At 40.6% G+C, this 27852-nt stretch overlaps 2 protein-coding genes and 1 long non-coding RNA gene across 7 annotated transcripts; all 3 read left to right on the forward strand.

The window, feature by feature from the left end:
- The first annotated feature begins 699 nt into the window (after nucleotides 1-699).
- LOC112265952 lies at nucleotides 700-2128 on the forward strand. Its single transcript, XR_002955861.1, has 2 exons — nucleotides 700-1113; nucleotides 1404-2128. It is a non-coding gene; the product is annotated as an uncharacterized LOC112265952 (long non-coding RNA).
- A 2758-nt stretch (nucleotides 2129-4886) lies between these two features.
- LOC112265334 (U3 small nucleolar ribonucleoprotein protein IMP4-like) lies at nucleotides 4887-8216 on the forward strand. Its single transcript, XM_024442515.2, has 9 exons — nucleotides 4887-4992; nucleotides 5408-5516; nucleotides 5675-5758; nucleotides 5909-6018; nucleotides 6278-6410; nucleotides 6720-6874; nucleotides 6973-7067; nucleotides 7184-7257; nucleotides 7478-8216. Exons 1-9 carry the CDS (start codon nucleotides 4990-4992, stop codon nucleotides 7588-7590), a joined length of 876 nt encoding a protein of 291 aa, XP_024298283.1. The 5' UTR covers nucleotides 4887-4989; the 3' UTR covers nucleotides 7591-8216.
- Nucleotides 8217-8555: 339 nt separating this feature from the next.
- On the forward strand, nucleotides 8556-25582 carry LOC112265332 (serine/threonine-protein kinase A-Raf-like). Of its 5 annotated transcripts, none has more exons than XM_024442510.2 (16): nucleotides 8557-8658; nucleotides 9623-9827; nucleotides 10203-10306; nucleotides 10587-10689; nucleotides 10906-11060; nucleotides 13296-13400; nucleotides 14234-14378; nucleotides 14567-14597; nucleotides 14704-14831; nucleotides 15064-15266; nucleotides 15518-15694; nucleotides 17263-17309; nucleotides 19155-19273; nucleotides 21310-21441; nucleotides 21684-21818; nucleotides 21964-25582. In XM_024442510.2, exons 2-16 carry the CDS (start codon nucleotides 9717-9719, stop codon nucleotides 22102-22104), a joined length of 1836 nt encoding a protein of 611 aa, XP_024298278.1. In that variant the 5' UTR covers nucleotides 8557-8658; nucleotides 9623-9716; the 3' UTR covers nucleotides 22105-25582. The 5 variants fall into 5 exon arrangements, with proteins under 5 accessions (XP_024298282.1, XP_024298278.1, XP_024298280.1 ...); XM_024442512.2 differs by having other exon boundaries at nucleotides 8622-8686; XM_024442511.2 differs by lacking the exon at nucleotides 8557-8658 and adding an exon at nucleotides 8669-8719.
- Nucleotides 25583-27852: the final 2270 nt, after the last annotated feature.

The raw sequence follows: 27852 nt of genomic DNA on the forward strand, positions 1-27852 counted from the left end.
CTATGCATGTGAAGCTTGGTTATATAAGATATGCTGTAAGAGCTTTCGCCCCCAAAGCATTGCAGTGTAAGAATTGTAAAGGATTTGGCCATGTTTCATGTGTGTGCAGACAGACCAAGTATATTGAAGAATGGTGTGTAGAAGGACGACGGTGTTGCAATTGTGATGAGAGTCATGATCCCGAGTTCCTGGAGTGCCCTGTAAAGGTGAAGGAGGTTGATGTGGCAAAAGTTAGATCGTTCAATTGAATATCCTATGCGGAGGCAATTAAAATATTTGAGAAAACAAAAGATGCTAGGGAAGATATGGTAGTGGACGCACCTTAGCCTGTAATAAATGTTTGCTGCCAGTTAAAAGATACCCTGCTTGTTAAAAAGGTGGATTATGTGGCGTTCATTGCCACAGTTATAAACTGTACGACACAAGTCTCAAAGAAGTCTACGAAACTGGACATTATTGTGGCTGCGGCAGAAACGTTTTTGGGTCTTAAAGATTTTGCAATGGGTACTGGCGCCACAAGAACCGCCCTCCCAGATTCCCCTTAGTTTATATTTTATGTATTTTTATTTTTTTGGTAGTTTGGTAGTATTTGTATTTATTTTGTTGGTATTTTGTTGCATTTTGGGGAATCCTGTTTCCATTCCGCACAGTAGGTGGCAGGATGCCCCATTAACTTGTGCGATCGCCAATATACTGAAGAAGAAGAAAGGTCTGCTATTAAGCTTTTTCTTGTGCTTTTATTTTGAGATTTGCTATGTGCAATTATGTCAATGTGCAGTTCTGAGGAGCGTCTGTGCGAGCTGGTGAGAATACGAGAACATTTAAAACCCTTCCATACGGTTGTATTGGGGAAAGTATGCAAAAACAACAGCTGGAGGGAGATAGCACGAAATTTGAACACCGATATTAATATCAAAGAAACATGGAGAAGGATTCCGGACCCATTATTAATATCAAAGAAACATGTAGAAGGATTCCGGACCCGATATTAATATCAAAGAAACATGGAGAAGGATTCCGGACCCGATATTAATATCAAAGAAACATGGAGAAGGATTCCGGACCCGATATTAATATCAAAGAAACATAGAGAAGGATTCAATATGCCAGACGGTATATTCTCGTCATGATATCTTATGTTCAGCCAACCTAGTTAGAACATGAGGAATCAGCTCTTTTCTGGATGGAAGAAATTGTTAGTGGGAAATATTCAGAGCCTGTGTTGTCAAATCATAATGAATAGCAGGGTTAGTTCAAACATCTGAAAACAGACAGTGTGATAATTAGATTTAGATGTTTATTAAATCAGTTATTTTGGGTAAACATTTTATCTCAAAGGAGCCCATGGAGATGTTTTAAGATTGTGTGCATTGTATTCTAATGTATTCACAATCTGCTTGTAGGTTTGGGAGGGGCTGGTGTTTTGGACAAAGCAGAGCCCTGAGGGCCTATCTACAAGTGGTTCATCGCCTCTTGATTCTTCACCTCCCGGCCCCTTTCCCCAATGCCTTTCTCACCAACACCCAACGTACTGTCCAGGTGCACACTTGCTCTCTGCCCTGCAACTCATCAACCTCTGCTCCATCTTCCTGACCCAGCTCCAATGGCCAACTGAGGAAGACAGCTGAGGATCCTTTGGACACTGACATTATGCAGCAGGTGGATGACTTAAAGAAACGGCAACAGGAGTTACAGAAAAGGCAGCAGTGTCCAGCAATGGCCATCTTCGATGTCATGGTACCATGGATGGTATTTATTCCAGCTGATCAATGTCTCCCGTTTGTCAGGGACGTGATGATGTACTTTCACAGGGCCATCAATCAGTACAGTGTCCGCCCCATCCGCTCTCGAGTGATACAGAGCCCTCCGTCTCACTCCAAAAACGTGTGCTGTGTGCTTTTTTTCTTATTCACACGTAAGGGTGGTGGGTAATTTACAGTTTTTTTGCATGATTTTTTATATTTACTGAGGAAATAATTATTGTTACTGGTGTTTACTTTGTTTTTTCTCTTATTTCCCCTTTCACCACACTTTTACCCTGTGTTTTACTTATCACTCTTTTCCTCTTGAGATAGTAAATAAATATCTAAAAGGTCTGCAAATGTATTTGCACTTGTGGCAGAAAATATTACTGTTTTGAATCAATCACTCAGTAAACTTGTACTACTTTGTAGATTAGGTTAATGTCTTGGGGGGGTCTGTCCTTATTGTCTACAGTTGGACACTCAATCTCACCCATGTACTATAGCAGCAAGGTCTCCACTGAAAGGCCACTACACATAACAAGGTCTAGCCTCCAAAGAATATGAAAAGCTAAAACAAGGGTGAAGTGACTGTCATTATTGTAGTCTTTGTTGTGATTTGTAAAGTGTGAATAAGAAGAACAGGAAAACCATTTTGTGTAGCTCAACATGACATACATCAACCAGAATAAGAGAATGTATGTAAACACGTTTTCCAATCCACACTCCCAACATTTACATGTTTTTTGGTCCAGGAAGCTGTCTTCACTCTCCTGGACACAGGTCCATGGAGGTTATGGAGTGGTCAACAAACATGGGGTGGATGTACTGTGTTGATGACTGTGTTGTCAATGTCTAGTGTCTGTGGTGCAGGTAATTGTGGAGGGCCATGCAGGCCTTCACAATGGTCTCAGCTTTCTATAGGATCCTTGCGTCTTGTAGCAAGGATCCCAAAGCAGTTCTCTGAAATTCTTCTGGTTCTTGAGTGGCAGTAACTGTAGATCTTAGTGTCATCAAGGCCAGAAGACCCTTTGAATAAAATAAGCATTTCCATTAGTATTGAACAGGAATATGAAGGCTATCAATGTACTGTAACAACTGTGTAGCATATGCTTTGGACATAGGCCCTTATTCTCTTACTAAGATGCTTGATAACTTTTATGCATATCATTACAATGTCTATATTGGTATAATTTTCCGAAATGTATATATTCACATGTATTTAATGTTTATTACCTGGATATGGTTGCATCAGGTTTACCCTCAGAGGGAATGCCTTGCATCCCACAAAGACATAAGGGCTTGGTGTTTGGGTCCCCAGCCATCACTCTGGAATTGGTAGCAGCAGCTGGCCTGCAATGAGTGGGGAGCCAAAATTGCTAGACTGACATGTAACTAGCTAGCTACTAGTATTTGTAAACAGGCATGTTATCTTTGGCTACAGTAAAAAAGAGTGCCTCGGCCCCTCTAGCTTGTTAAACTATTCTGGCTCCCCAAGCCCCTAGTGGATATACACTACACAAGGCGGACTTCCTCTCTGCGTGGAACGCAACGAAAAGAGTCCGTTGCCCCCAAAAATCCCACTCCACCCATGTGCACGCACGTAGATCAACGGAGTGGAGCTTCGAGCAGCCTTATATATATGCGGATTGAGACGCAGCCCATGCAAAAAAACATCGCTAGCTTACACTAACAGATTTTGATGAGGATTATTGTATTATGTTACTTAGATTGACACACAGGTGCGTCAACAGACTCTTAAGGATTTAAACTGGTACTGGTTACCTTCAGACGAGTCCATGGAGTGGTCATATTAGTTTGTCGGCCAAACCGTTCATAAGCTACATAGCTAATTTTCTAATTGTACTTGTAGGCGTGGACCTATCAAGACATCAGTTCAAGAAAAGTTATTTTGAATTTCCCGTCTTAAATATCACAACCAAATCAAATTTGTCACATGTGACAAATACAACAGGTGTAGGAAGACCTTACCATGAAATGCTTACTTACAAGCCCTTAACCCTTAACCAACAATGCAGTTCAAGAAATAGAGTTAAGAAAATATTTACTAAATGAACTAAAGTAAAAAAAAATGTAAGAAAAAGTAACACAATAAAATAACAATAACGAGGCTATATAAAGGCGGTACCGGTACCGAGTCAATGTGCGGTGGTACAGGTTAGTCGAGGTAAATTTGTACATGTAGGTAGGGGTAAAGTGACTATGCATAGATAATAAACAGGGAGTAGCAGCAGTGTAAAAACAAAGGGAGGGTGGGTGTCAAAGTAAATTGTCCTGTTGGCTATTTGATTAAATGTTCAGCAGTCTTGTGGGCTGGGGGTAGAATCTGTTAGCATGTGAATGGCAGTAGAATTAAACTTGTTACGCACCCCAAATTGTTTCATAAAGTATATTTAATTGTTTATTTGAGTCATCTTTAACTTTTCTATTTTGAAAACAGCTGACAGTGTTTTGTAACATTGTAACAAACACTTAAATAACGTTTTGAATATCAGTTCAGTCAAGACAATATTCACTCTGTAAAACATTTTTTTTTGCTATGCCTTCATTTAGCTTTGGTTATTGAAATATATCCTTGGTCAGATCAAAAACAGCAAATGTTCAAAACAAATACACAAAAAAGTCTCAAGCACTTTTTTAAAGCATATCTGGACCTTACCTCCAAGCCAGAACAACACTGTAGTCAGTAGAATCATTTATGTTGTTGAATGTTGAATGTTCAAAATATGAGGTAAAACTGAGCAGAAGGTAGTTTTGTGAGAGTATGTCAGTGTCTGAGAGGGGCATGTCAGAAAATGGCCAACCAAATATATATCGAGTCTAATAGAGAGAGCGCTTGTTTTCTTCTTCTTGTTTTTGCATAGTTGGGTTGATTTAATCACATTGAATCATATAATTAAAAGTTGTGAATGTTTAATAGGCAAATATAGGATAGCTTAGTACACATTTAGAAATGTGAATGGAAGCTGTCTTGATATCTGTGAAAATAAAAAACAGCTAATGACTCAAATATGCGAACGATAAATGCTAATGAATTTCCAATATTTGGTTCAATCAATGTTTCTTATGGCTTGTACCTGGGACTTTTATTTGTCGATGGCGCGAATGCGTCATCTAGCTAGACAGTTTTGCTCACTGCCATTGGCTGTTGGCATATCCAATGAAAAAGAGTGTTGGTTTCTTCCTTACAGCCTCCCATGCGTGTGAGTGTTAGCAAAGCAACACAATGGTAAATTTACTGAACATTTGTTTAGCTTTTAATAATCTCATATTTGCTTAAAACATCAGAATATTTCTGACTCCAGTGTAGAAATTAAACAAATATTTTGATGTCGGACTCTGTTTAAACGTTGCTGATCCAGGTTACCATGCTGGCTAGCTTCTTAGCGTTGGCTAGCTAGCTAGCTAGTTTGCTAGCCAAACACAGCCAAGTGGACATTTTGGACTATTGTGTATTTAAGATTTTATTAGACTGATCTTGGTTGGTTTTATTTATATTACATGAGTTTAATCGATAGCCACTATGTTGATTTATGCCTCGTGTTTTAATTTAATTTGTTTAACTTTAATCCATAATACTGTTTTATGAATGAATGATATAGCCAGCGTTCAACTGTACATGGTGTGTTTTTGTCTGATTGTAGCTTCGCCGAGAGACGAGACTGAGACGGGAGTATCTGTATAGGAAGGCCCAGGAGGACAGAGTGCGGACGATTGAGGAGAAGAAACAGAAGCTGAAATCTGCTCTTGATGGTGAGGATTGCATGTAATTCAGAAGATTGGGTGAATGATGAACAATCTGAAATGTTTTGATACTTTTTAGGATGGCAATAGGCATGGCCTTGAAAACAAGTGACATTTTGGGTAACTTTAGTTAGTTCTGAGACTTTGACCCTTCTTTTTTTTCGCAGACAATCGTCTCATCCCTACGGAGGTTCGCAGAGAAGCAGTACAGTTACAGAAATTGCTGGAGTATGACGATGAGGGAGCGGAAGGTTTGTTCCATAGAAATAGAATGACATTCTCCATATAATTCTGTTTTTTCCACACATCAGGTTCTGCATCTGCACATACACTGTAAATATTATATCGCTCATGACAACAAGCAAACCAGTATCTGACTGGGACCTTCTCTGTGTGTGCAGGTGTCAGCTCTCACATGGATGATGAGTATAAATGGGCTGGAGTGGAGGATCCAAAGGTCATGGTCACAACGTCAAGAGACCCCAGCTCTCGACTCAAGATGTTTGTCAAAGTCTGTACCCATTATATGTCTCAAGATATTGGCCCTATCTCAATTTGTCTTTCCTTGCATCCTCTTTACTCGCCTCCTTCTAAAAAGGCTTTGGAGAAGATAGGAGGCAAGGAGATAGGATTAAGGAATCGTAGAAAGGTTAATTGAGAGATGCCTTCTTGTTAAATGTCTGTCCTCTGCCAAATCTCTAACACAAAGTATGTTTACAGTAATGACATCTCCTCAATTGTGCCTGATGTGTAACTTTTGCTGTTGACAGGAGGTGAAGCTGATCTTTCCAGGGGCTCAGCGTATGAACAGGGGAGGTCATGAGATCAATGCTCTGGTACAAGCCTGTAAAGCCAACAATGTTACAGACCTGGTCATTGTTCATGAAACCAGAGGACAGCCAGGTAAGCCCATCCATAACCAACACCAAATCCTCTCAATGAAGTGTCATAGCCCTGCACTATTATTTCTCTTGGTTTAATAATATTAGGTGTTTGTTTAATGAGAACAGAGGTTGTAATTATCCAGTCTGTTTGTGCTATATCGTGCTATTTCCTTGTCACTCCTTGACATGTTTGGCTTCACAAGAACAGCAATAGTGTAGGCAAGAGTGCACAAATGGATCTGACTATAGTGACTATTTCCAAGTATAAAAACACTGCATTGAGGTAACCTTAAAATAACTACTTTTATATTGCCTGTGGTATTAATAGATGGCCTGGTGGTGTGCCACCTACCTTTTGGACCAACTGCATACTTCACCCTTTACAATGTGGTAATGAGACATGATGTGCCGGACATTGAAACCATGTCTGAGGCCTACCCCCACCTCATCTTTCACAACTTCTCCTCACGACTTGGCCAGAGGGTGAGGCTTGACACTTAACAATTCTTAATAAATGTTTAGACTTATTATTTGAGTAATGTATGCAAATGTTTGACACTGACTAAGTAAATCTCAATCAGGTTTCCAATATCCTCAAGTATTTGTTCCCAGTGCCTAAAGAGGACAGTAGACGAGTTATCACATTTGCCAACCAGGAGGATTTTATATCTTTCAGGTGAGTAGAGGGATGCTTTGGATGAGCTATTTGGGAAAATGTACCTTGTGTTTTTCTGATTTAATTTTCTAGACTCCGACTTATTCACTTAAAGTAAGGACCTGTTTTCATTGCAGACATCACACTTATAAGAAAACGGACCACAAGAACGTTGAGTTGTCAGAAGTTGGGCCCAGATTTGAAATGAAATGTAAGTACAATGTTTTCCCTTTCTCATCATTAGCAACATCAAAGGAGTTTTTTTTTTTTTACAAGGTGGAATTTTGTATTAATTGTGTTTGACCCTTTCTTGCACTGTAGCCCATAACCCATTTGTGTATCTTCCTCTTGTGTGTGTTGATGATGTACACACATCATTATAATTGTTATATTAAACACTAGTGCTTTAACAACTGGTTTTCCGTCTGTAGTGTACATGATCAAGCTTGGTACCCTGGAGAATGAGGCTACCGCGGACGTTGAATGGCGCCACCACTCGTACACACACACTGCCAAAAAGAGGAAGTTTCTCAGCGTGGAGTAGCCTCAACCAGTATGCCCCTTTCATGGACCGCTCATGGCAAAAGCAGCCCAACCACATAGTTGCATAATGCTGTGTTAAGTTTTACACATCATTCCTCGGATATGTATTTCATGTTAATATGGTGTTAAACTGCATGTTTCTTTGTCATGCCTAGTAGGCATGTCTGTTTGCTTTAGTCAACTTTTCTTAAATGAAAAATAGCCATGGTAAACCTTCCAGAGAATGAAAAAGATAACAGCATTTCAATATTTTTTAAATAGTTGATATTTAATACAATGTGTTTGTCAACAAAATTATTGACAATAATAACCACAAGAAATGTTCACTTGTACACAAGTTTATAGAAAGACACACATTTGGGCTCCTGAGTGGCGCAGCGGTCTAAGGCACTGCATCTCCGCGCAAAAGGGGTCACTGCAGTCTCTGGTTCAAATCCAGGCTGCATCACATCCAGCCATGATTGGGAGTCCCATTGGGCGGTGCACAATTGGCGCAGCATGGTAAATAAGCATTTGTTCTTAACTGACTTCACTAGTTAAATAAAAAATAAATATGTGCTGTATCTGAGCTAGTGACTTGCGAAGAGATGATCAACTTGTGAAAATAAAAGCAGTCCCAGGTTTTAATCTTGTTTTTACTTGCTCATATGATACAAACCACTTTACTGCAAAACAAATCAGGATCATACATACTGTACATTTGCTTTATCACAGAATGAGGCCCAACCACCATTTATTGCATGTAGCTATTTAAAATTAATAGTTATGGATGTGCCATTTAATATGGTAGATTCAGATGTAACAATGTTCCCCCCGGATATTTAATAGGTCAACTGAATCATATCCACGTCGTTTGTAGTTTACTGTAACATAAGTTTGTAGAATGTTAACTTTAAAAAAAATTTTTTTATCATGTTTACTCGTAACACCCGCCCCATTGTTATATTATGTTATCCAATGAGCGAGTGTACATGTGAGAATTGACCAATAGGGAGCGCGCATCACGGAGGTGTTCCGCTTTCCAAGAGATTCTACTTCTGATGAAGAGCATTCAAGATGGCTCCTTCAGGTAAGACTATTCCAAAACCAAATTTGCGGTTAGTTGTTTATGAATGACTCGTTTTGCAATGGTACGGAATTGCCGATTATGAATTAAGCAGTTGCTTATGTTATTACGTAAATTAGAGTGAAAGAAGCTTTTCGTTACTTGATAGTATCAGACAGCAAAAGTAGCAACCTAACGCGCTAGCTAGCTAATCCCTTTCCGCCTCATGAAAGCACTCGAACGTGAAAAAAACACCTGACAGGAATTAAGAAACTATTTATAACAGCCTCGTCGACGCGGTATTGTCATTCCGTCAAAATAATATAAACGAATTGCAAGCCTCAGTGGTAGTTATGCTGAGAGAAATATGGCTTCCAAAATGTGGAAATGTCATTGCTAAACAGTCATATCATTACTATATGCTAAGATAGGATAGCTACGTAATTACCTTGCCAACGACTTTAGCTATAACATTTGTAGCTTTACAAAGCCAACAAGGCTCATACGGTACTTGACAGCAATAATGCAATTTCGCGTGCACATTAACGTTAAATGTCTAGCTGTGAGTCAAAGTGCAGCGAGACATGCTGTAGTAATGAACGTTAACTAGCAATGTCTAGGCTACGTAAAGTTGCCTATGAAGTTAGCTAGCTGGTTAGTAAGTTTAACTAGTTAGTGTCAAAGTAGTAGTCATCCATGATAAATAACATTTGTTCGAGCCATTGACAACCTACACCAACTCAGCTGTTTGGTACAAGCAACCCTTTTTAGACTGTTTTTACTGTGATAAGCTATTTTTGGAGTTGTAAAAATGAGGCCTCTTCTGTTTTATTTAGCAGTTCTTTACCTAGTTTACACAATGTTATATAATCCTTGCAAGTTGCAACATACTTAGTCAATCTATGTTCATAATTGTGGGCACATTTGTCTCACTCGTTTGATTGAATTCAGATGGATCGTAGCTAATTCGTAGCACTGTCTGTTCCAGGTAAGGGCTCACTCCCCCGGATCCCCAGTGCATGAAGTTCGCCTGCGGTTGAAGCATCTCAGTGCTGCCTCCCCTGCTCCTCCTGCCTTTCATCATGTCCTCCAACTCCTCCTCTTGCTCCTCCTCTGGTGAGACCAGTCCAGAGGATGTGCCCCGAGGTGGCGGCACCATCCGTGTCTACCTCCCCAATAAACAGAGGACTGTGGTAAGACTTTCACAATAATCTTTTGGGCATTTATATTACACGAAAAATTGAATTATTTTCAACACTAATGATTCACGACTGCATCAATGACTAACTCCTAGCAGACAGTTGGTGTTGTCCCAGCTGGTGCCTAAGGCCCAGTTCCAATCTATTTCTTATCATGTTTCTCAAACATGAGAGAACGCATGATTTACCATGGAGATCCAAATAATTCACTGTGAATATGTAACTCACACAATTTCATAACTGTAAATGAAGTTGGTGCTGTATTTTATTATGTGAAAGTGGTTCTCTTTCTCTGACACAACAAGCCACTTGGACACCATATTTGAAATTGCTAAACTACATGAAACTCCCTACTGTTTGTGTCTGCAGGTGAATGTTCGCCCTGGCCAGACTGTTTATGACAGTTTGGATAAAGCCCTTAAAGTGAGGGGCCTCAGCCAGGACTGTTGCGCAGTGTTTAGACTCCTAGAGGGGTACGTGTCTGCCCTAGCCCATTTTAATATCTTGTTTTGCACCATTTTTAAGCATCTTTCTTGTCTGATCTGGCAAGGTGTGTGTACAGTTCAATAAGTAAAAGGTTCATAGCAGTGTCTGTTTACAAAATAATCTGTAAGTGGTTCATTGTTGATGCGTCTTAACCCCAAGATACATTTCTGGCCACATTTCTTTCATGGTAATACAGTTTTCTGATTTAGATTTTTTTTTCTTTGATATCATTGGTCTTTTTTAAATCTGACACCCTCTCCCCCACAGTCGCAAGAGACTAACTGATTGGAACACTGACATCACCCCGCTTGTAGGAGAAGAGCTGCTTGTAGATGTGTTGGATGATGTCCCTCTCGCCATGCATAACTTTGTAAGTAGCTCTTGTAAATGTTTCGCCTTTGCATTTGTGTATTGTAAGGCAACACTTATTTTTCCAGAAGTGGTTAACACCACCACCTTCTGCACACATGTACAGACTGTGTGGGTTAGTATTGCAGACTTACCACTACTTTGTCACAACTCTCACCTCACTTTCTCTTCAACTGAAATGTCTGACAAATATACTTTCACATAATTTTTATTGCAGGTACGGAAAACCTTCTTCAAGTTGGCCTATTGTGACTTCTGCCACAAGTTTCTGTTCAACGGCTTCAGATGTCAGACATGTGGCTACAAGTTTCACCAGCACTGCAGCAGCAAAGTTCCTACTGTGTGTGTGGACATGGACACTATGACAAAACGGTGAGTCTGTCGAGGACAGGGTTCTAAATTAGCATTTTTCATTGGTAGCACTAGTTTTCCCACAACAAATCTAGGAGTGCCAGAAGATATATTTTTTTATATTAGCTTTCTATATCATGTAAAAGCACAACCTCGTGAGATGCGTTACATAGACAATTCTACCCTGTCTCTTTAAGCACGTCAAGTTTGTGAGTGACGACATGCGAGAGATCACTCATTCATTCATTGCTATGGTCAGTAGTGGTCTAAAGAAGCTGACCTTTTTCCTTTATTTTTGTGCCCCCAAATGTTTTGATGTACTGGTAAAGTAACCAGGTTGTTAGCTAATGGGGTAACCTGATTGAACAAGGTGTAAACAAATGCCCATGAGTGGTTTGGGAACGACTCGTGGTAGTTTTTAGGCCCTGTTCATAAACCAACTTTTTGGTCCACCAACCACTGTGGCAGTTATGTGAAAATAACTACCAGCCACTCAGAATTCTTACCAGTCAATACATTTATTCGCCATAACAACACGAGAAACAAACGTTTTGGATTTCCTTTTTTTTTTTTTTTTTTTTTCCCCTTCTGGTTTTCATGCTTAAAAATCTCACTCTTTATATCAAACAACATTTGGATAACAATAATTAAACCACATCAGCAGACCACAATAAAATATTTTGGCAGGTATAGTTGCCCTTTAATTTAAATTACGCACCTCAAGAGACTGGTGTTTGGCTGGCGGTATTTCTGTACAGCATGTACAAAGACCACCCGATTGATACAAATCATGATATAATATCATTCCCCAAGTTTTTTGGGGAAGCCTTGAAAAATAAGTTTTGCTGACACAGTGGTAGATGCAGGCATTCACATGCCATGACTTCTTCAGAAAGTTGCAAAAAATACAAATCACTGAAGCGGTCTTTATTATTCTTTACATGTAGGCTTTGGATTAAGCAAATTAATCTGTGCTTGCTTTTTTCTCTAGGGGACTTGGAAACATCTGCACAGTGAACCCTATCATTACAGCAATTCTCTGGATGTTTATTTTTATTACATGTTTTGTCTCACTGGTGCTCCCAAAATAATATGTAATGTCACACAGCAAAATATCTAGGAGCATATCATCATTTATTTATAAAAAGTATTTTTGAACCTTTATTTAAAGCTAGGCAAGTCAGTTAAGAACAAATTCTTATTTTCAATGACGGCCTAGGAACAGTGGGTTAACTGCCTGTTCAGGGGCAGAACGACAGATTTGTACCTTGTCAGCTCGGGGATTTGAACTTGCAACCTTTCAGTTACTAGTCCAACGCTCTACCTACTAGGCTACCCTGCCGCCCCATATGCATCCAAAGGGTTGTACTTTAGAGCCCTGGTCGAAGACATGGAGACGGAACGGGGATACTGTTCTAGATTGTATGAGTCAATAGTGTGGTAACATTTACACGGGTTGCTTCCTTGTGGGGCTATAGAGCATTTCATCCCTTTGGGCTAAACTGTTTAGGATAGATGGCTGTCCCCCTCTGTTTACACTGCTGAATTTATCTCCCAGGGACGACTTGGCCTACAGGTCATGATTAATTATTGTGAAGATCTAGATTAGACTACATTTCTTGCACCTACACCCCCCTGCCCTTTTAAAACATTTTTCTTTTTACATAGAGCACATACATGCTTAATACAAATTGAGGGTACATTATGTTTAGGGGTAATTTAGAGTGGTTCTCATGCGGGGGTACCAGTGTGTGGGTTTCCTTGTGGGTCCAGCCTTTTTTGTTTCACATCCATGGGCTTACTAACATTAAAGATAAAAGGCAATGCTAGCTATTTTGTCTTGGCATTTGAAAGGCCCAAACTGTCCTTTAATAAACGTTCCAGATTTCTTGATATCCTAATAAGAAACCATGTTGATATAGCGATGACCCAAGAAACATACCTGCTCCAAAAGCACTCGCATAAAATAGAGCACCATTTGTACAAAAGGCTGCTTTTTCATTAGCCAAATCAAAATGAGTATATTGTCACAGCTGAATTTCTGTAGTTCCACCCACCCCGCCCTTCAAAATGACCGAACAAAATAAAAAGTTGGTCACAAACTAAAAGAATCAAATCCCATGATGTTCTCCATGCATTTTGTTGTGCAATGTCACCAATATCACTTTATATTTGTTTTACTGTTAGCATTGTGTGACTGGAACAGCTCTTTACCCTCTGCTTACCCTCTGTGTGTGTACTGTACCTTATTTCCAGGTTCACACGTAATCCCTGCACAGATGAGTACCCTCAGATATCCATACTGTTGCCAGACAACTCCATATCCCAGAGCGACATAGCCTTAACCCCAGATTCTTCTGGGTAAGTGGATCTGAACCATAGTCACATGCGTCCCAAAGGACACCCTATTCCCTATATCAGGGATGGGCAACTTTGATGGGGGTGGGGGCCACAAAAAAATCTGAACTCATGAGAGACCGCAGTGACTCATGGGTCTGCATACCCATACCCACACATGCAGTCAGAGCTGCCCCTAGCCTTTTGGGGGCCCTAAGTGACATTCTGTTGGGAGGGTCCCCCCCGGAGGGTCCCCCCCACCTTACAAGCAACACATGTTTTGCAGCCCCCCTCTTGATAGCAGATAATTATTTTTAGAGTTAATTTCCTGCAATTCTACACATTTTGCCATGGGGCGGAGTGAAGATTTAGACATTTTATAACACATTTCATGCATTTCTACTCATTTTGCCCTAGGGTGTAGAGAAATGTTTGCAGTTTTGAATATGTCTGAGTGAGAGGGACTAACAAAATGAAATCATTTGACCATGGTTACTAAAAGTTTAGATGGCTGGTTAAATTACATAGCCTAATTGAGTGACTGACATAACAAGAGAAACTGATGATGAAATGCCACATTTTGAAATTGTACCTTTTTTATTCTAAGTCAGTAAGTTGACACTGACTGAATTTTTATACATTTTTGGTCTTAGGAAAATGCTCTGCGGGCCATGCCTTATATAGTGCACTACTTATCCCATAGGACTCTGGTCAGAAGTAGTGCACTTTAAAGGGAATAGTGTGCCATTTAGGATGCAGTCACAGAAACCATATGGTATTGGTGCCCCCTCAAATGGATAACCGTAACTCTTCAGAAATGAACCGAACCTGTTCTGTTGTGCCCCTTTGTCTTGTAGGCATGGACTTCTGTCCCCGACCTCTGCCTTCCTGTTTCCCCAGCCAGTTGGAGATGGACCATCCCTACAGAGGCATCGGTCCACCTCCACCCCCAACGTCCACATGGTCAGCACTGTGGGCCCTGCCGGAGTCAGCATCATAGAGGTGAGACAGTCACTCCTACAACACAGGGTTTACAAAACAAATTCATTAGTCTATTTGTTACAGTGAACCATGGAAATGTGTCTTCTGCTTATTTCTCAACCCCTACAATAGCGTACATCACACACAATGGCCATCAATGTGTCTGTGAATGTTTCATTAATATTAGACAATGTGTTTGTCCTTTTTAGGAGGCGTTAAAAATACAAAACAATACAATGGGTGAGATTTCAAATCTGATTTCTTTATCCTTACTCATGTCTTTGAGATTATTTTGCACTTGCTCATTTGTTTCATAATCTGCTCATTTGAATACTGTTATTTACAGGTCCTGAACCCTCATCCAAACCCTCCACCAGCCCCCCCTCCCTGGACTCCCCTGGCAGGAGACCCCCTAAATCCCCCTCAGAGCACAAAGAGCGCAAGCCCTCTTCATCTGACGACAAAAAGAAAGTGGTAAGTAAAGTTTAGATTTGCCGGCGCTACTATAACCCTTCTATGGAATCAGGATCTCATCTGGGTGAAAAAAGGTTCTGGCATCATTTGTTGCAGTCTCTTTGGGAGATGCCGTCATTATCTTTTCTTTTTTTAGAAAGTGGTATTTTTCCGAGACTGAACCCTTGGTGCTCCTTGTTAATTAGTGATGGGGATGTTGTTCAAAATGGTGTTAAGTAAAAGTGTGTTTCAGCACCGTGGCGGTTATAGAGACTCAAGTTACTACTGGGAGGTCCACTCTCGAGAAGTCACCATGCAGAAAAGGATAGGTGCAGGGTCCTTTGGGACTGTTTTCAAGGGAAAGTGGCATGGAGATGTGGCCATCAAGATCCTCAAAGTGACAGAGCCAACACCTGAGCAGCTGCAGGCTTTTAAAAATGAAATGCAAGTCCTAAGGTGAGTATTGTACCTGCCCTCTTCTCACATTGACAAATTAATTCATGTTTTTTTTGGGGGGGGGGTCTTGATATAAGGTACATTACTTGATGATGGTGCTGTATTGCAATTTATGTAGCTGTTTTTACTGAAACTGACCTACCATGAGTTAACATGAGTATTGTTGTTAAAACTGTGGAACATGCAGTTTGGGTGAGCTATTGATAGCAGTGTGTGTTGTGACTGATATTGGTGTGTCGCCCCCCCTGCAGAAAGACACGCCACGTCAACATTCTGCTGTTTATGGGCTTTATGACTAAGCCTAACTTTGCCATCATCACACAGTGGTGTGAGGGCAGCAGCCTGTACCGTCATCTGCATGTCTCCGAGACCAAGTTTGAAACCATGCGCCGCATCGACGTTGCCAGGCAGACAGCACAGGGCATGGAGTAAGCTATTTCACTTTAAACACTTATTAAAGTGGCAATCCATTTTTATTTTAAATTCATGATATACAGTTGAAGTTGGAAGTTTACATACACCTTAGCCAAATACATTTCAACTCAGTTTTTCACAATTCCTGATATTTAATCCTAGTAAACATTCCCTGTCTTAGGTCAGTTAGGATCACCAGTTTATTTTAAGAATGTGACATGTCAGAATAATAGTAGAGAATGATTTCTTTCTTTCATCACATTCCCAGTGGGTCAGAAATTTACATACACTCTGTATTTGGTAGCTTTGCCTTAAACAATTTAAACTTGGGTCAAACGTTTCGGGTAGCCTTCCACAAGCTTCCCACAATAAGTTGGGTACATTTTGGCCCATTCCTCCTGACAGAGCTGGTGTAACTGAGTCAGGCTTGTAGGCCTCCTTGCTCACACACTTTTTCAGTTCTGTCACAAATCTTCTAAAGGATTGATGTCAGGGCTTTGTGATGGACACTCCAATACCTTGACTTTGCCCTCCTTAAGCCATTTTGCCACAACTTTGGAAGTATGCTTGGGGTCATTTTCCATTTGGAAGAGCCATTTGCGACCAAGCTTTAACTTCCTGACTGATGTCATGAGATGTTGCTTCAATATATCCACATAATTTTCCTGCCTCATGATGCAATCTATTTTGTGAAGTGCACCAATCCCTCCTGCCACCCATCACAACATCAAAGCACCCTCACAACATGATGCTGCCACCCATGTGCTTCACGGTTGGGATGGTGTTCTTCGGCTTGCAAGCCTCCCCCTTTTCCCTGCAAAAATAACTGGTTATTATGGCCAAACAGTTCTATTCTTGTTTCATCAGACCAGAGGACATTTCTCCAAAAAGTATGATCTTTGTCCCCATGTGCAGTTGCAAACCGTAGTCTGACATTTTTATGGCGGTTTTGGAGCAGTGGCTTTTTCCTTGCTGAGCATCCTTTCAGGTTATGCTGATATTGGACTCATTTTACTGTGGCTATAGATACATTTGTACCTGTTTCCTCCAGCATCTTCACAAGGTCCTTTTGCTGTTGTTCTGGGATTGATTTTCACTTTTCGCACCAAAATACGGTCATCTCTAGGAGACAGAACGAATCTCCTTCCTGAGCGGTATGACGGCTGTGTGGTCCCATGGTGTTTATACTTGCGTACTATTGTTTGTACAGATGAACGTGGTACCTTCAGGCATTTGGAAATTGCTCCCAAGGATGAACCAGACTTGTGGAGGTCTACAATTTTTTTCTTCTGAGGTCTTTGCTGATTTCTTTTGATTTTCTCATGATGTCAAGCAAAGAGGCACTGAGTTTGAAGGTAGGCCTTGAAATACATCCGCAGATACACCTCCAATTGACTCAAATTTTCCAAGCTGTTTAAAGGCACAGTCAACTTAGTGTTTGTAAACTTCTGACCCACTGGAATTGTGATAAAGTGAATAATAAGTTAAATAATCTGTCTGTAAACAATTTTTGGAAAATGTAGTTTTGTATTTACTTTATGTATACATTTAGAAATAACACAGGCTTTTTTCTTTTTTTCAGTTATCTTCATGCCAAGAATATAATTCATCGAGACCTGAAATCAAACAGTATCCTTTCTTGAGCTGGGCTTTTACTTCTGAAGATGAATTTGCACTGAACAAAAATATAAATGCAACATGTAAAGGGTCCCATGTTTCATGAGCTGAAATAAGAGCCCAGAAATGTCCCATATGCACAAAAAGCTTATTTCTCTCAAATTTTGTGCATAAATTTGTTTACATCCCTGTTAGTGAGCATTTTTCCTTTGCCAAGATAATCCATCCACCTAACAGGTGTGGCATATCAAGCTGATTATACAGGTGCACCATGTGCTGGGGACAATTAAAAGGACACTGTAAAATGTGCAGCTTTTGTCACACGTCACAATGACAGAGGTCTCATATTTTGAGGGAGCGTGCAATTGGCATGCTGACTGCAGTAATGTCCACCACCGCTGTTGCCAGAGAATTTACTTTTAATTCCTCTACCACAACATCGTTTTAGAGAATTTGCCGGGACGTCCAACCGACAACTGCAGACCATGTGTGGGAGAACGGTTTGCTGTTGTGAACAGAGTGCCCCATGGTGGGGTTAGGGTTACGAACACAATTGTATTTTATCGATGGAAATTTGAATGCACAGAGATACCGTGACACGATCTTAACACCTATTGTCATGCCATTCATCCGCAGCCATCACCTCATGTTTCAGCATGATAATGCACAGCCCCATGTCACATGGAAGCTGAAAATGTCCCAGTTCTTCCATGGCAAACTCGCCTGACATGTCACACATTGAGCATGTTTGGGATGCTCTGGATCTGTGTGACAGCGTGTTCCAGTTCCTGCAAATATCCAGGAACTTTGCACAGCCATTGAAGGGGAATGGGACAACATTCCAAAGGCCGCAATCAACAGCCTGATCAACTCTATGCAAAGGAGATGTTGCATTAGTCAAATGGTGGTCACACCAGATACTGACTGGTTTTCTGATCCACGCCCCTATTTTTTAAATATTTTTTTATATTTTTTATTTTTTTATAAATCTTAAGGTATTTGTGACCAACAGATGCATATCTGTATTCCCAGTCATGTGAAAACCATAGATTAGGGACTAATGAATTTATTTCATTTGACTGATTTCCTTATTTGATCTGTAACTCATAACAATTTAAAACATTTTACTATGTTGCGTTTTATAATTTGAATCCGTGTAGATTATATGGATAGGGAGGACCTGATCTTAGATCAGCAGTCCTACTCTAAGACTCTTTATGAACACGGGCCATGAGTTTGGATTTGTGGTGTGCTTAACACTGTCTGGTGAGGATCTGTCAGTTCTAGTGTAGGCCTATGTGGTTGGTTAGAAGCCAATGATCAATGACGACAGAAGCATTTTTGAGCACCCTATTTATTTGTGTGTTTTGTCTATGTTCAGTGCTGTGTTCACCACTATTAATATTTTTATGGACTGTCAATATGTGTTCAGTTGTGAAATCTTTGCATCATGAGTTTAGTGCTTATATTGCTTGGTGTGAGACTTCTTTTTTTTAAGCTTCAAACTGTGCCAGTATCTTGTCTTCCTCTTTTTAAATGTGAAGTAGCCTTTCAAAACACATTATTTCTGGCAAATCAAACATTCATGGAGATTAATTAGAACAAATGTATCAACTTATCGTATTTGTCAAAATGAAACAAAATGTATCAAATGTTTGTCAGAGAAAGATGCCCACCACCAGTATCACTTGAGGCCAAAGCTTGTGTCCAAATCTAGATCACTTTTGTAGAATGCTATCAATTTCAAGTCTATTTAGTCATTTTGAAGGTTGTATTAAAATCATCAGTGTGATTTTTCTTTTCCAAATGTATATACCTACCTACCTGCTGCCATGTTCCTGAGCTCTGTTGTCTCAGACATCTTCCTCCATGAGGGCTGGACTGTGAAGATCGGGGACTTTGGGCTGGCCACAGTGAAGTCTCGATGGAGTGGCTCCGAGCAGGTAGAACAGCCTAGTGGTTCCATTCTGTGGATGGTAAGTTCCTTGCACCCCTGGGTTGCATTAATTTACAGCACAGTGTCTCATTGAACAAGTTCAAGCAGTCCGTTTCAGGCCTTTTTCTTCCATTTGGTGTCTAGGAATACATGCTAGATATGACTGGCTGATAGTGGGGGTAGCATCATTTCACATCAGAGAGAGTTTAGAGGGGTTGTATTTTTCATGCGTGATTAATCTTTCAGTATAAGACCGCAGTTGTAACATCTTAAACAGGGTGTCTGCGGGTCCTTAAAGTGTTTGTCTTAATTAAATTAATCTGATTTAAAGGCCTTAAGTCTTACAATGTCTTCAATTCAGTTTTCAAAGGTCTTAAAAAATACAATGCCGATAAGCACACAGTTTCTGTTATATTGTGCAGCTGCTTAATTGTTGCCACCACGGTTATATATATATATATTTGAACAAATAATCATTCTTGAGGCACACTTTCAAGATGTTACAGAGCTTATCTATCTGCATGTGCTCGTTTTGTGCATGTGCAAGTCGAGCTGTTGCAGAGAGAGAAAAGTGGCCTTCACAATTTAAGACAACAGTAACTAGAGCTGGGACAATTAACTGAGAATTAGACACCGACATTGCCCTCTTACCGAAGCAATTTTGATTATGTCTATAATTTCGGTGATTAGGCTGAACATCGTTCCTGCAGATTTTTTGGGGTTCTAAAACAAATTTTGTTCAACCGTAATGTGCATTAACCAGGGTTCCTACGGTCATGAAAATCCTAGAAAAGTCATGACCTCTTGAAATTGTGTTTTCCAGGCCTGAAAAAGGTTTGGAAAATTATAACATCCTAAAAGTTTTGGAAAGGTCATGGAAATTAATTTTAATATATTTAGGCACAGTTTAAAGATTTTGTCAGTCAAATAAAAAAAATCTACATATCCACCAGGATCGGAATGACACTTCAGCTCGTTTGTTTGCTCGCATCGCCTGCATGTGTGCAAGATGAGTGGGCCGTTGTTCAAGGAGTCAGTCAGACGTTTCAGCAGCAGGTGGGACTAGCCTATAAAATATGATGGAAAACAAACTAGTAACCAAAACATATCTTGTACCTTCTAGTTAACTGTTTAGATATTATTAGCATGTATTAATATTTTTGTCGTGACCCAAAAACGTACCACTGACACTTGCGAACAAGGCCATACAAAGTGGATTTACCTTTTTTAACAATTCATTTAACAAGTATTATTATGAATGGGGGAGTGCCTTGCACAACAGCAGGAGATGGTACATGGGATCAAAGAGCAGCCTCCCAGTGTCAATACCATATTATGCATACTTTTTTGGAAATTTGGTTAGAAGTAATGGAAAAGCAATTCCATTCCATCTGTCAATGTGTATGAATCTGGATTAACCTGCTTCCTGCAATGAAAGTCACTGTCCTGTCTCTGTTTCGCTGCCTCTCCCCTTTGCACATGAAGTGAAGGGAGAGATGATTTCTGATAAGTACAAGCATACTGACAGTTGGGCAAAATTTTCAAAATGTATTTGTGGGAAAGACCGTTTTTAAAACTACTGTTAAGAGGACATTCTCAGCTTTATGTTAGTATAACAGTTAGGGTTGTTGCTATAATCGGAGGTATTGTGGCAAGTACACAAAACATGACACAAACTGAATTTCCAGGACTTGTGAATACAATTTGTATTTCTCTGTGTGCAGTTTGAGGAAAGTTGCTAACTAGCGTTGGCGCAATGACTAAGTCTATGGGTATCTAATCGTCTCAAACCAATCAGAGTATCAAAGCCAATGCAAATTTTCAAACTGCCGCTTTACCCACGTGTGTTCCGGCTCTGGCCCAACCCATCGGTTCCAGTCAGACAGCCCGAATGTGTTCACATTCGGTGAAGAGTCAGGGATGTACTCCAATCCAGAATCATTGCAGAGGAGAAACTGGGTAGCCAGGCAAATGGAAAAAGTCTTAGTCTTAAATTAATCTTCATGGAACAGTTCAAATAAAATGTTTGTGCTTGAATCAGCTGTCCAACGATATGTGTGCATTTTCTGTTTTTAGGCTCCTGAGGTGATCCGGATGCAGGACACCAACCCTTATACGTTTCAGTCAGACGTGTATGGCTACGGGGTGGTTCTGTTTGAGCTGATGTCAGGGACTCTGCCTTATTCCCAGATCAACAACAGAGACCAGGTGAAACGATTATAATGGCAATGAAATTGTTATAATTTTATAATAAAACATAAATATAAAATGAGACTACCGAGAGGAGGATGGGAACGGTTTACCTCTTAATACAGATCTGAAGGGTGCAGCTGACATGTATGCTATTTAGGATCATTCACATTCAAACGTCTCGTACATAAGAACTGATACTATTGTATATTCAATTCCCAACAAGAGACATACATTTACCAACCTGTCTTTCCTCTCAGATACTCTTTATGGTTGGGCGAGGCTATTTGTCTCCAGACCTCAGTTTGCTGTCCAGTAGCTCACCCAAATCAATGAAGAGGCTCATCATTGACTGCCTGAAGTTCAAACGTGATGAGAGGCCCCTCTTTCCACAGGTGAGAGAGCACTGCCAAAGCATTTAAAGTCAACAACAGGGTTTTTTCCTCTTTACATACAGTTCTCTTTTTTGTTTTATCCATCTCCTTGGTTCGAATGTGAGTATCTTTCCAATTCTACAATGTTTACTTTGTTTCTCCTCAGATCATGTTAGGCATTGAGCAGGTCCAGGACCTGTTACCAAAAATCGAGCGGAGTGCCTCAGAGCCCTCCCTCCACAGGGCTGTGCATGCAGAGGAACTGAACCCACTCCTGTTCAACACCACTCGGCTGATGCCCATTTGAGCCCTGACCTGCCAGGCCCCCAGTCCCAGAAGCCATCTGTCTGTCCCTCTGTCTGAGCGAGTAAGAAGAAAAGAGACCATCACTGATGCAACCGATGGCTGCATTATTCCCATAAGAGAGAGTGCACTGACAGCTGCCCATCCCAACACCCCAGAGGCTACGTACCAAATGGCACCCTATTCCCTACATGGTGCACTACTTTTTACCCGATCCCTATGGGACACTATAAGACTGCCATTTGGGACACAACCCAGCATTCCCCTTCCTCTGGCACTGGTTGGGGCTCCTCCCACATACACCACCACCAACACATAAATATAACCCCTCGTCACGCAGACACTCGACACTCCCCATCACAACTCCCTGAGCCGTCACTCTCCCTACTCCACTTCAAAACACACAGCTTCCCTCCTTTCCTCCTGCTCACAGGCCTACACAAACTGGAACTGCAGAACACACGCTAGCCTGGCCATGTCAGACCCCTTACATTCCTATACTGTAACTGTACATGCGTGGCTATGGATTTCTCAAGGCTGCTTTTGGGGGGGAAGGGACACCGAACTTCTTCTTTTTTTTTTGTATCATCTTGAAGTCGGCGTTCTGAGATTAAGTGCAAGCGATGGAAGAAGTGCTTGCAAAACAACCATATTTTAAGTTATTGGTCCTTCCGGTCCCGTAACGGTTTTGGTAAATTAGTGTTGTCAATGCGTTGTTAGAATATGAAGATTAATAAGTTGTATTGCTGCTATACAACATGGATCGATATGCCACTAAGACCAGCAGTTTGGAAGCCGTGAACTGCAGTGTCATATGGGTACAGCAACATTTTGGAATGCACAGAAGGGTCGTATTCATTAGTGCACACCATGACATAGTGCTTTGCCATTGGAAATAAAATAAAAAGTCGTTCTTATTGGACAAGGTAAGGTAGTCCCTCCATCTTTCAGTCTGTTTTCTTCTGTTTGGTGCCTAATGAATACGACCCAGACATGTTCAATCCTGTGCATTTTTTTCATTAAATACATGTAGGTTAGTTCAGCCCAGAGAGCTTCTGTATGACCATGAAACCTGTAGTCTTAACAGATGAGTAAAGAGTATTCTCAATGATTTACATGCTTACAGTCTGCTTGACTCTCCAATGCACCATGGGGCAGCACTTGTGCTAGCTTTGACTAATCTAGTTAAAACAAGCTGCCTTACTTGTAAAGATTTCTTGCTCATTGTAACACTACGGTTATGGCTGTGGTTGAAGTGAAAAGTAGTCTCTTCCGTGGATGTTTTTGGTTTAGTTTAAAATGTGCTAGTCATTATCAATCATGTGACCTCTGGTTTGACGTCTGATTCCTACTTTCAATTTAACTTTTGTTTTTGGAACAGTTAAAAACAAATACAAGCCATATTTTTGAGTAGATTAAACACTTTGGAAAATAGTTGCTGTTAAATCAATGATTTATCCTGTTCCTCCTTCCTATTGCTGTTGATTGCGGGCTGCTACTTCAATTGAGCGTTGTAACTAGTGAAAGGTGGTTGGTTGCTTACTTGGTTTGCATTAGCAGTGGTTCGCCTATTAGTTTCCAGCTTCTTCTTTCAGTGAAAGTGCATTGATTGTTATTTTGAGAGGCTTTTCCAATTGATGCTAAGTAGATGGCTCCATGGTGCAATGGGGTGGGGATGGCAGTTATTTTCAGTTATTTGGCTGAATACTGGTTACAAAAGAGGCAGATTTGAATCATCATTGTAAACTTTTTTTATTTTAACTAACCGTAACTGTGATCTTAACCCATAAAGGGGTCTGTTGTTTTTGGTGTTATGTATGCTCGCAATAGACAGTACAGGGGCGTGATTTCTTGATGCTGTATTTGACGTGATCAATTTAAACAAGTGCAGATTCTATCATGGGTCGATGGTTACTCAACAAACATAACTGACAGCTTTTATAAAAAACAGATGATATACAGGTTTTTAACCAAGATTCTTTAGAGGGGCTGGGCACCCTATTTTGTTTCCTCATTCCAATGAGGTTGGTGGTTATGATTGGGTTGTATGAATAGGTTTGGCTTGGGGATTTTGGTAGAAAAGGGTTGGAAAAGATTTCTCATCTTATTTATTGATGTTATTGTCATTACATAAAGCAGTGTGATGGATCTGCTGTCATGGACCTTTTGGTGGATTCAATATTTACTGAGTGATAAGATCACTCTTTACAGCATTTAAATCATGGATGGTTTGGGTTCTCTCTAACTTAACGAAATGTCCTTTCTAGTCATGGTACTGTCTCAAACTATTCTAATTGAGCTTCAGATTTCTGATACTCTGTGTCATGCAGGTGTATTTATTTGACTTTTGATTGCAACATTTTCTTTTGCAACTGTTACTTGGCCGCAGTGAGTAATTTACTGGGGTGGAATGATGTTGTATACACCCACTATACTGCATATACAGTGTCCTCTTGGGCCACTGGGCTACATTGTCATACCCAGAAATCCCGGTTGGCATATTCCCGGAATGAGCAGGAAATCCGGAATCCTCTAACTAGGATTTCTGGAAAACTCAAACTTTTGGTAAATTAGAATTTTGCAACCATACCCTCCTCTGATTAGACCAGTAAACATGGAATGTGTCATTAAAATGGCATGTACTGTTATTATTGCAATATGCAGCAAAAGAAAGAGAGAAAAAAACACGGAACACAGTTTTTAAGGCGTTGTACATCAAACATTACTTTTGTCTTATGATATGTAGGTCATAAGTAATTGAATAGCCCAAAGGCTGAATGAAACATATCTTTCCAAATCCCTTTTTATAGACATTTATTTCTTATTGTCCTGTGTGTTTAGAGATGTCCATAATGCAGGAATAGTCTAGCATCTTACGTTTGGTGGCATTGCTTTACCATAATGTAAGTCGGTCGGTTTCTGCTGAATTAATTAGTAAACATGTTTGTCACTGAGGGACTCTGGCGAGCTCTTTTTTTCCCCTTCTGACTTCCCCATTAGTTTATTCTGTTTTATGTTTGCAGAAAGGAGGACAAAAGTGCCACATTTACTGGAATCTTGTACAAACTAAATAAATTGACCTCCCCTGAAATGGACTGTTCTAAAGGCATGACGTAACATTGAAGATACCATTTACTGTGCTTCAGACACATGGTAATTACAGGGGCGCATGGCAGAGAAACTGGACTGTCATATTTGACCAGAAAATATCATTAACGCACTCGGTAGTTTTTCATATCTCTAGGTGAATTTAAATAATTGTGTGTATAGTTTGAGGTATCAGGGGTGTTCAGTTTGCAATAAATGGTATATTCTGCTGTGTACAGTAAAACATTTTAAATTACAAAATTGTACTTGTTTCTTTTTTGTGATGGTTTCAAAAAAGAACAATTATTTTAAAATTTAAAGGAGATCTTAGGTTTGTCTTAAAATATTGATGCAGGATTTTATTCTTTAAATAAAACTGTGGAATACTTATTGAATTCTTAAATGTCTGTTTTTATTCTTTACTTAAAAGGCCCAGTGCTTGCCAAACATCTCATTCCAAAATTATAGGCATTAATATGGAGTTGGTCCCCTTTGCTGCAAAAACACCCTCCTCTCTTCTGGAAAGGCTTTCCACTAGATGTTGGAACATTGCTGCGAGGACTTACTTCCATTCAGCCAAAGATTTCCTTAAGGGGCCTAGCCAGAACCATGAAAAACAGTCTCAGACCATTTTTCCTTCTCCACCAAACTTTACAGTTGGCACTATGCATTGGGGCAGGTGGCGTTCTCCTGGCATTCGCCAAAACTAGATTTGTCCGTCGGACTGCCAAATGAAGTGTGATTCATCACTCCAGAGTCCAATGTTGGCGAGCTTTACACCACTCCAGCTGACGCTTCGCAGTGCACATGATGAGCTTAGGCTTGTGTCTGGCTGCTATGCCATGGAAACCTATTTCATCAAGCTCCCGACTAACATTTATTATGCTGATGTTGCTTCCAGAGGCAGTTTGGAACTCGTAATGAGTGTCTAGACCCATTCTGTACACTTGTGTGGCTTACCGCTTCCTGGCCATTGTTGCTCTTAAATGTTTCCACACAATAACAGCACTTACAGTTGACCGAGGCAGCTCGAGTAGGGCAGACATTTGACGAACTGACTTGTTGGAAGGGTGGCATCCTATGACAGTGCCACGTTGAAAGTCACGGCTCTTCAGTAAGGCCATTCTACTGCCAATGTTTGGCTACAGAGATTGCATGGCTGTGTGCTTGATTTTATACACCTGCCAGCAATGGGTGTGGCTGAAATGGCCAAATCCACAAATTAAGGGGTGTCAACATTTTCTATAAACAGTTTATTTGGAAAGTATTCAGACCCTTTCACTTTTTCCAAATTTTGTTTACGTTACAGCCTTATTCTAAAATTAAGTACATGTTTTTCCTCGTCAATCTACACACAATATCCCATAATGACAAAGCAAGAACAGGTTTTTAGAATGTTTGCAAATGTATTAAAATAAAAAATAGACCATACACAAGTATTCAGACCCATTGCTATGAGACTCAAAATTGAGCTCAGGTACGTCCTGTTTCCATTGATCATCCTTGAGATGTTTCTAGAAGTTGGAGCCCACATGTGGTAATTTCAATTGATTGGACATGATTTGGAAAGGCACACACCTGTCTATATAAGGTCCCACAGTTGACAGTGCATGTCAGAGCAAAAAAAGTAAACCATGAGGTAGGAGTTGTCTGTAGAGCGCCGTGACAGAATTGGGTCAAGGCACAGGTCTGGGGAAGGGTACCAAAACATTTCTGCAGCATTGAAGGTCCCCCATGAACACAGTGGCCTCCATCATTCTTAAATGGAAGAAGTTTGGAACCACAAAGACTCTTCCTAGAACTGGCCACCCAGCCAAACTGAGAAATTGGGGGAGAAAGATCTAGGTCAGGGAGGTGACCAAGAACCCAATGGTTACTCTGACAGAGCTCCAGAGTTGCTTTGTGGAGATGGGAGAATCTTCCAGAAGGACAACCATCTCTTCAGCACTCCACCAATGAAATCAGGCTTTTATGGTAGAGTGGCCAGATGGCCACTCCTTTGTAAAACGCACATGACAGCCCTCTTGGAGTTTGCCAAAAGGCACCTAAAGGATTCTCCGACCATTTGAAACAAGGTTCTCTGTTCTGATGAAACCAAGATTGAACTATTTGGCCTGAATGCCAAGCATCACGTCTGGAGGACACCTGGCACCATCCTTATGGTGAAGCATGTTGGTGGCAGCAGCATGCTGTGGGGATGTTTTTCAGCAGCAGGGACTGGCAGACGAGTCAGGATCGAGGGAAGATGAACGGTGCAAAGTACATAGAGATCCTTGATATTAACCTGCTCCAGAGCGCTCAGGACCTCCGACTGGGGCGAAGGTTCACCTTCCAACAGGACAACGACTCTAAGTACACAGCAAAGACGCAGGAGTGGCTTCGGGACAAGTCTCTGAATGTCCTTGAGTGGCCCAGCCAGAGAGTCTGCTCCCCATCTAACCTAACAGAGCTTGAGAGGATCTGCAGAGAAGAATGGGAGAAACTCCCCAAATACAGGTGTGCCAAGATTGTAGCGTCATACCCAAGAAGACTCAAAGCGGTAATTTTTTGCCAAAGGTGCTTGAACTAAGTACTGAGTAAGGGTCTGAATACCTATGTAAATGGTTTATTTCAGTTTTTTTTATTTTGCTATTTTATCATTCTAGAATAAGTCTGTGGAAAAAGT

This window comes from Oncorhynchus tshawytscha, linkage group LG12, assembly GCF_018296145.1.
Source record: "Oncorhynchus tshawytscha isolate Ot180627B linkage group LG12, Otsh_v2.0, whole genome shotgun sequence".
In the NCBI taxonomy this organism is placed as follows: domain Eukaryota; kingdom Metazoa; phylum Chordata; class Actinopteri; order Salmoniformes; family Salmonidae; genus Oncorhynchus; species Oncorhynchus tshawytscha.

What these genes read in the sequence shown, in the direction of transcription:
- LOC112265332 (XM_024442510.2), top strand. Translation starts at nt 9,717, where the DNA reads ATGTCCTCCAACTCCTCCTCTTGCTCCTCCTCTGGTGAGACCAGTCCA. An exon ending in TCGAGACCTGAAATCAAACA is followed by an intron (nt 17,310 to 19,154) that starts GTATCCTTTCTT and finishes CTGTTGTCTCAG; the next exon opens with ACATCTTCCTCCATGAGGGC. An exon ending in AGAGGCCCCTCTTTCCACAG is followed by an intron (nt 21,819 to 21,963) that starts GTGAGAGAGCAC and finishes GTTTCTCCTCAG; the next exon opens with ATCATGTTAGGCATTGAGCA.
- LOC112265334 (XM_024442515.2), top strand. An exon ending in GACTCAAGATGTTTGTCAAA is followed by an intron (nt 6,019 to 6,277) that starts GTCTGTACCCAT and finishes TGCTGTTGACAG; the next exon opens with GAGGTGAAGCTGATCTTTCC. An exon ending in GAGGATTTTATATCTTTCAG is followed by an intron (nt 7,068 to 7,183) that starts GTGAGTAGAGGG and finishes TTTTCATTGCAG; the next exon opens with ACATCACACTTATAAGAAAA.